Source organism: Opisthorchis viverrini, assembly GCF_000715545.1.
Source record: "Opisthorchis viverrini unplaced genomic scaffold opera_v5_117, whole genome shotgun sequence".
Taxonomy (NCBI): Eukaryota; Metazoa; Platyhelminthes; class Trematoda; order Opisthorchiida; family Opisthorchiidae; genus Opisthorchis; species Opisthorchis viverrini.
Genome location: NW_008751771.1, coordinates 1,335,585 through 1,344,541, shown reverse-complemented (window position 1 = coordinate 1,344,541; position 8,957 = coordinate 1,335,585). Strand labels below are relative to the sequence as shown.

At 43.7% G+C, this 8,957-nt stretch overlaps 1 protein-coding gene across 1 annotated transcript in view; it reads left to right on the top strand.

Annotated features, from left to right (window-relative positions):
• T265_05863 (hypothetical protein) overlaps positions 1-8,957 on the top strand; it is a gene marked incomplete at both ends in the record, with an annotated part of 19,078 nt that overhangs the window by 2,444 nt on the left and 7,677 nt on the right. Inside the window, 3 exons of the mRNA XM_009170984.1 lie at positions 1,512-1,722; positions 5,153-5,543; positions 5,976-6,230. Coding sequence (XP_009169248.1) covers positions 1,512-1,722; positions 5,153-5,543; positions 5,976-6,230 — 857 coding nt within the window. The remainder of the gene's footprint in view (positions 1-1,511; positions 1,723-5,152; positions 5,544-5,975; positions 6,231-8,957) is intronic.

Genomic DNA, 8,957 nt, shown 5'->3' with positions numbered 1-8,957 from the left:
ATGACCAACAAAACTATCGGAAGTTTATTTCCCTAAATGAAGAAACGGGTCTCAATCTTACTGTGAGACTGAAATGGCCAAATTTGAATGAAGCGCTTTTGAAGTGAGAAGGGTTAAGTATAGTTTGCTATGATTTCCCATTCCTGCTGACTATTTCAGAAGGTTTCAGGGGGCACTGATTGGCGAGGGAAAAACTTACTTCGTCCCGAAATCAAGGACAAATCCAGATGTCGACTTCAAAATGATCGATTACCATCCCTGTTAACTCGTACGCTGGTTCAAACACCTTGTAACGAAATATTGTGTGGTGATCCGCACTTTGCTCATATAGGGTCACAGTAATTCCAAACAAATCAACGCCCACGCACATACACATTCACACGAACCGTGTACACCCCGACTGGTTGAGAAACCTTTGCAGCCGAAGTGCTTAGCTTGGTGAACAATTCAACGGTTCATACTACAAGTCTTTGGAAAATCTATTCTTGCATGTGAACACCTTCCAGGCAACAGCTGAGTTGCATTTTTCATTCTGTTCTATCGTGGATGGCGGTCTATTGGTTGCGCCGGAATTAAGCCTTCCAGACTACGTGGTAAGGAGAAGATAGAGAACCCGGAATACGATCGTTTTGTCAAAGCTTCTGCGTGAATGTATAGGATGGCTGAATGGCCAAATATGGTCAGTCACTTGTCCAGTCAATGGCAACGTTCCTGTCGTGGGCAACTTCACATCCACTCCGGTGGTCGCATGCTGCTAAGCCGAGATTGGTAAGCTCTGCCAACGCACCTGCTTACCGGAACGTGTGATACCGGTGGTGACCTTGGGGATGCGTCCTTTTCTACAAGTGAACTTTTCGTGTCTGGAAGTCTTCCGACACGTTGGTAAGCCATACAGTATATGAAATGAGTTTACTAATCTTATACTCCTCAGGACTATTGGAAACTAATTTTCAGTGATGTACTCATGAGGAGTTTACTCAGTGGTAACCTTATCTTCGAAGATGGACTTATAAACAGTTTAATCGGTGGTAAGTCGCAGAAGAATCATCATGGTGATGGGACGCACTAAGCCTAAGGTCGCTAAAAATTCTTTGGCAGCTCACAACCTCTTTCAACCTGCCTGGGACTCATCGGGTGGACGCCGTCTTCGAATTTCAGTCAAGCTTGTTTCCTATTTGGACTGAGACTGGACACAACTCACGAAATACACCCATCTGCGTTGAACGAACGACTCAAGTAGATCTGGATCTTTATCTCATTTGGGGGTGTTTTTCCTGACGACCTTCCTTAGCCGACCATATCCTTTGTGAAAATTGAGGAAGCGATTTGTTTGAATAAGGAACTAGCTTGATCTCTAGGTAAAGGATTCGCAAGCCGGCTTTCTCAATATGCCGGGAAAAAGCAAGTTTATCGCTTAAGGTTTTCGAGGCCGAAGCCAATAAAATTGAGCTTAGTTGTCACACTACATAACTTTCCTGTCACAAGTGACCTACATACTATCCGTTGTCCAGTTACAAGCTAGTACGCGGCTGTGTTAGTATCTGTTTTCGTTTTTTGGCCAGACTATCTCCCATGAATTCTGAACTGGTCTATCATTTCAAAAGAGAGTTTCACACTCAATTGTCTGCATTTGTGAGACAAAGGCTACGTCATCAAGTGTTCTGGGCTCTTGCATCCATCGAGGCGGCCGCCTTGGAATGCCTCAAAGGATTTGTACTTCAGGTGAGCATCTGCGTATTTTTGCGTCTTACAAATTCAGAATCAATTTCACCATATGAAAGTAATATGAATTTGTGCACTGGATCTTAGTTACTATTTTAAGAGCAAACTATAAAAGTGATTGATCGATCACCGTGACTGAAAGTGATGTGCAGTAATTATAAGAAACTGTACGCGAGACAGGCGATATACGGCCGTCGTCGTTATCTTCACAGACAATAAAACTCCCGTTGATAGTAATGCCTCACTGCCGCAATCAAACTTTATTTTGAATGGGATACAGTGATTCCCCTTTTGGTTAATCGCCCTTTTGTAGAAATAGTAATTTAGTAATCCAAAGGTCAGTGATTTATCGAGTTTTCTATTAGTAAACAAGACCAGACACTGCTCTTCCACGGCCACCAGTATTGAAGGTTCCGCTTGACATATGAGCTTGGAGAAAAAAAACAGATTAGTCTTCGAGCTGATTGTTTTGTCTCTGACGATTACTGCAGACAGCTGAAAACCTCTAGGTTCATTTAACTAACCCATCTGAAAGACAGATTTGATTACTGGAATTGGGCGTAGAATATATCCAGCCATCATTATTTCTCCGGATACTTCTTGGAAAATTAAATAATTTGTGTTCTAAGACAACTTTGATTACTGTAAATGGGCCTAGAGTATATCTGATCATCAATATTTCTCCAGATAATTTTTTGAAAATTATATACTCTGTGTTCTAACCTGGCCTACTTTGATTTATCCGGTAAAACATCGAGATCAGGCTGATAGACTCATCCTAATCTATGACCTTTAGGTGCATCCACACATCAGGTGATTATTATCCTCGTCAAATGTGAAGTCACTGGTCAGCGATTTTACCCTGAAACCGGAGTGTGAACAAAATTGCGACGAAGAGTGATATGGAGGTTACTGGTTCGAACAAACACCGAACCTTTATGGGGTTTCAACAATCAAAGTTGGGACAGCTGATTAAGTTCGCACTGGCACAATCTTCGTAAAAGACGTCCACTTCTTCTCTTTCTCCTGGCTAACTATGATTAAGCGATTACATGAACCAAAACAATATCGACGCAGTGTGTAACAGGATATACCACCGAAGTAAGCAACAAGCAGTTCCATGAGATGAATCCCTGCTGATGGTTTCCAGGATATACTTCGATCTTCTGGGTGACTCCACTGTTCATAAAGACCACGCACCCCAATGTGTAGAAACGCTGTCAGGCGAACCAATCGCCAAATTACAGATCGAAATTCCCGCTGCAATAAATGAGGGTGAAACTAGAATGTTATACAATACTGGTCTTTTTCGGGTACGTACATCCCAACCTCCGCTTGCTTTTCGGTAGCCTTCCCAGTTAGTGAAATTTTACTGGCTAGCAAAATTCGCTGTTGCGTTTTTTTTGTATATCTGCTGTGGGGGGCGTGCCGTTGGCACAAGCAGTTTATTTAGCAGGAAGTGGTTATCCTGGACTGTCCATTCTTTCGACATGAGATCGTCTGGGCAACCAAACAATCCTTTGGGCAATTTTTATGCAAATAACTTTGACTACTGATAAATTTGATAAGTAGTAACAACCTCCGGTGGACAGTGGTACGAACAAGCCCCTACCATAGAAGTGCTGTGTAGGACATCGTCAAAACTTTGAAGTGTTCGAACGGTATCCTGTACCGTACCTCAACCATGTAATTCTGTAGACTGCATTAGTTCACACACCATATACGTTGACAATTATTTGACTTGAATGTAACCTCTTGCAAAAATGCTCATTTGCAAATTATACTGGTGTCAGCGAGCTACATAACTGAATCATGCGTTTATGGCATTCGCCAACTAAATTTGTTGCAAGGGGGCCGTCCGTTATATCGGTCGGCACGATGTTTGAGATATCGTAGCATAATTTTGCTAGTTCCTGCAGTTTCCACAATAAACCATGTATTGGGTCGAAAGAACGGACCAACTGGGCGTCTCAAAGTTACTTGAGTTAATCCGCAGAGCGAACCCATTTCTGGAACGGGCATTTTCCTTGTACAGTGCATTTGCTATCACGTATGTCCGGTGGCGTAACTGAATTTGCGTGAAAGACTTGTCACCATCGATCAAAAGTCAAAACTTTTGATAAATTTGGTTCTTAAGAATATGGTTCTCATGTCCCAGTTCCGCAAGTTCGCTCTGTCCCCCGACTATTGTTTTTCCATCGACTTCAATGAGGGGCGAGTGTTTGCCAGAGAGGCGAAATTTTGGACACGTTTGCGATCAAGTTCCAACTATCTACCGCGACAGAGTTTGCGAGGTGCTTGCATAACTAGTCTAGACTTGTCGTGTGACCTCAGTTATTCAAACGGAGAATCCTGTGGTCACGTGATAGACGTCAATGCTTCTCAGAACCCTTCGATTATGTAATTCAGACTGGGCTATTACCGTAATTACCAGACTGTGCTTCCGTCTCAATTCACCTTAACACTGGACTATTTATCGTTCGCCAAATCAAGCGGATCATAAGTTTCACTTTATTGCCCCCATCCACCTTTATATTACGCTTAGAGCTTTTGGTTGCCAAAAATGCTCGTACTCATCGAAAACAAGACCCTATATGTGTGCACATGTTGGGTCATTGGTGAGCAATTGTCCTGAAAACTTTCACAGCCCTTCCATGGCTATGTCAGATCGGTGACCGGGGTCCAATTTGGTCTCATCAATCGAGTATGCTGGGTTTTAATGGACTGCGAAATTCTAGTGATTAGCGGATGTTCAGATAGTGTTGATTCAGAGTACGAAAACGCCTTTGCTTTTGGTTGCCAAAAATGCTCGTACTCATCGAAAACAAGACCCTATATGTGTGCACATGTTGGGTCATTGGTGAGCAATTGTCCTGAAAACTTTCACAGCCCTTCCATGGCTATGTCAGATCGGTGACCGGGGTCCAATTTGGTCTCATCAATCGAGTATGCTGGGTTTTAATGGACTGCGAAATTCTAGTGATTAGTGCGCGTTTCCCCGCTTAGCACCGGAGATTGCGCTTGCCTAATAAGTCTCCAGAAGAGCTCTCGAAGAGTATTCAGCGGCCCAATGAGTAGTATATCACATCTACTGTCGGTCATACTTTCTAATGGGCTACATATATAACAAACCAGTTCCAGTTCATTCGGGAAACAAATTAGAATAGGGCTGAATGGGGGCGGAGATAAGTTTTGTGTAATGTTTTTACTCCTCAGTACTTTGAAAAAATAAAGGTGAGGAATATGTATTGCTCCTGGTTGGACCCCTGAGTAACCATCTCAGACACTACTGTGAATAACTTTGTGTTGCCCAAAGGGATATGGCAAAACCCAGAGATTGCACATTACGATGTCCTTTCTGATGAAGCCGCCCTATTGTGTTTTCATTCTACCTATCCATCCTCTTTTATTTTTGCGATTTACTTTTCAGGCTCATGATCTGTCAAATGACTTGCTGGTCACTCCGAACCTTTTGGAATTCGCCAAAACTCAGGAAGCAAGACTTCATGAAAAGCTAACACAGACAGCGAAACAACGCCAACCGGAGATCTTGAAGATGATCAGTGATACTTTGAAGGAGATGCGTGATATCGTGCCACAGATGGCGGCGCGGGATTTGAATTTCCTCCCGTTTGGTGCACCGGAAATTTCGAATGATATTTCGAATACCGGTTCACCCCTGACTTCACAACATAGGTGCAAGCCGATAGGCCCCTGTCCGATAGTTGTTCCTTCACAGGATGTCATGGGACAAAACGGGACCTCCAAAATATATTCCACATCCTCCTGTCATTCGTCCATGAGTTCTCATCCAGTGCAAGGTAACACATTGTGACCCGTAATTATTTTGCTATCTCTAACATTTTCCAAACTTGGTTTGTAAAAAATTCGTAGAATTTATATCAGCTATCAGTGTTTACGCTTGTCCGCTGTGATTAATACAACCGACCGTGGATTCATTGACCGAAGCAACACCACACACAAGGTTGCTGATAATTCTTCACATACAATGACCGCTTTCCAGTTTCATTAGGCTCATCAGGTGCACGCGTTGCCCGAGGTCCTGTAAAACTTATGTGTTACTCTCTTCTACATGATATGCTTCAACTGGTTATGATGCACAGAGAATGTCTCATGTTGCATTTGATACGATATTCGTAATATCGTACAGTCTGCTCTGAAGGCACACTGTTCAAGTTTGCCAAGGTCTCTTCGGCGGCCCACGGCCGGTTTCACCTTTCTTGGGGCGCCAGTCGCGGTCGACCATACTTTGAAGGAGATGCGTGATATCGTGCCACAGATGGCGGCGCGGGATTTGAATTTCCTCCCGTTTGGTGCACCGGGAATTTCGAATGCCGGTTCACCCCTGACTTCACAACATAGGTGCAAGACGATAGGCCCCTGTCCGATAGTTGTTCCTTCACAGGATGTCATGGGACAAAACGGGACCTCCAAAATATATTCCACATCCTCCTGTCATTCGTCCATGAGTTCTCATCCAGTGCAAGGTAACACATTGTGACCCGTAATTATTTTGCTATCTCTAACATTTTCCAAACTTGGTTTGTAAAAAATTCGTAGAATTTATATCAGCTATCAGTGTTTACGCTTGTCCGCTGTGATTAATACAACCGACCGTGGATTCATTGACCGAAGCAACACCACACACAAGGTTGCTGATAATTCTTCACATACAATGACCGCTTTCCAGTTTCATTAGGCTCATCAGGTGCACGCGTTGCCCGAGGTCCTGTAAAACTTATGTGTTACTCTCTTCTACATGATATGCTTCAACTGGTTATGATGCACAGAGAATGTCTCATGTTGCATTTGATACGATATTCGTAATATCGTACAGTCTCCTCTGAAGGCACACTGTTCAAGTTTGCCAAGGTCTCTTCGGCGGCCCACGGCCGGTTTCACCTTTCTTGGGGCGCCAGTCGCGGTCGACCTTACGTCCCGTTCCAATTTTCCTGAATTTGCTCCTGAACATTCTACAAATTTATGTGCGTTTAAACCCATTTTCCGAGCAAGCTGTATGTTCTTTCACTTGTGGGCTGATGCCTAGCTTCAATTTTGTTAAGGAAATTACTCATTTGAGGACGATATTCTAGCTCGTTTTGGCAAGTGAAACTGTTATTTCTGCTGATTCGCCAATCTGTGGTATCTGCTGCTGACCCGCTCCAGTGCCTAATGCCTGAACAAAAGACTCACAAAAGAGAACACAGCTGTATTCCGAACAAGCGAGTGCGAGAGCGTGAGTCCTGTCAGTGCGAAAGCACAACAGTCTCAAGCCATTTGTTGGAGGGTCACTGTCTGAACTTGGTCCAACGCTGTTCAACGCGGTCTGGTCTTGGAACGAGGCTGCGACGCGCTGCATATTGCGGGGGCGATGTCAACGCTGACTCTCGCTGTCTGGGTTTGATACAAGGCTATGACGCACTGCATATCGAGGGGTCGTTGTCTCTCTGGTCAATATCTAGCGGAGCTGAGAGTCTCAGTAGATTGCAGGCATTCTGTAGTTGCTTTCAAGAATCTGACCTTCTTGATAGAAACTGAGCAGCAAAGTCATTTCTTCGAAACACAAGCCACCTTAATCGTATCACTCGAGGCAAGGGTTTACCGTCCCGTACTACTCCCCTCCACGTGAGCAACGAAATTGCGTGCTTTCGTTGGGTCAACGTGGGCCTGCACATCAATCTTCAGTCCCTCTCCGTGATCAACCCAATAACATCTATATTCCCTTCAGTTAAATGTCTAAGCGCTACTTTTGTTTGCAACTTCCCTGGCCTAATTCGTGTTCTATGCTTGTCTTGAGGTTGAAAGGCGTTTATTATTCCAACTGCGACAAGTCCACGAGATTTTGTTTGAAAAGCTATTTAGTGCTCTCTGCTCCCCTTAATAACGTTCAAGCTATACAAACTTAGCGGGGTGGCCTATATGAAGCAGCCTTTGAAAGTCCGTGGGAGATGTCATTCATGATCATCGCCATGACAGGAAGATCAGCATGTACTTTTTCTGAGTGTTCAACACACGTACTGGATTTCGATACCAAACGTCGTATCCTCTCGGAAGCTGGGTCTTTCCCAACCATAGGGTCCATTGTACGTTAACACATACCAGAAAGCCATAAAAATGGACAACGCTAGTTTATTTGGGAACTCTCGGAAATTCATTCACAGCATAGACAAAACGGAACCGAAATAGAATGATCATTAGTGGGACAACCGAAGAGAATATCAGAAACTTAACATGAAATAGTGCCTTGATTCCTGGGCTCAATATATTCAAAGACGGTTAAGCTGGACATCTGACTTCCATATGACGCATGTTCTTTGAGTTCGACGCAGCCGAATGACCGCGGAGACAAGTGAGCTTCCACCGCTACTATGGGATGTTCGCTGTCCTTGAATACTGGGATATATGCTCGAAAACTGAGGTCTACTAAATTTTGTAACTTTATTCGAAAAGGGTACCCAAAAAAACCATTGGGGCATAACTCTCAACTTGGTCGTAAAGTGACTTTTCTCTTCAATATTACCGCGATTCTCAGTTTAATTATTCGGAATTCAAGTCCGACAACATCGTACAGGAATGCACTGGCTGGAATTAGCGCAGACTTCATCCTACGGTTCGCTAGGTGTTTCAGGAGCGTTAACTCACATAATCGAACGACGGCATCGATTTTTTTTTACTTCAAAGTAAGCCCCGACTCGGATGATAGACTGCATATACATTTCCATGGGGATGTCTTTGACGTCCATGGCTATTCTTCTGACGTTTCCACTCCACTGTCTTCGGAGTTTGGGCCCACAGGGCCTTTGGGTTTTCAGAGGTTTTTAACTACTCGTTATTAGTTAGTAATGAAATGAAAGTGCTGCTGCTGCCGAACCACCGACAGGAATTCGCAGTCTATCTCTGTCGAACACTTTTCAAAGTATTGGAATGACAATCCGTAGATATATTATTTTGTATTATATATTATGTAGTATATATACATGTGTTTCATTTTGACTGGAAAACTGTGGTTTCCACCTACTATTGAAGATGCTCCCTTCGTGGACCCCACGAAGCGTTTCGCGGGAGTGGGAATTTATGTGGGAAAAAACGAAGATAATTCAAAGCACATTGTGACTAATGGGAAAACGAGCCTCAAACGTAACTGGACTACACAACTGCCAATGCCAAAACCGTTCTCGTTCAGACAGATTTCATTGGTTGTTCTTCACTTGCCC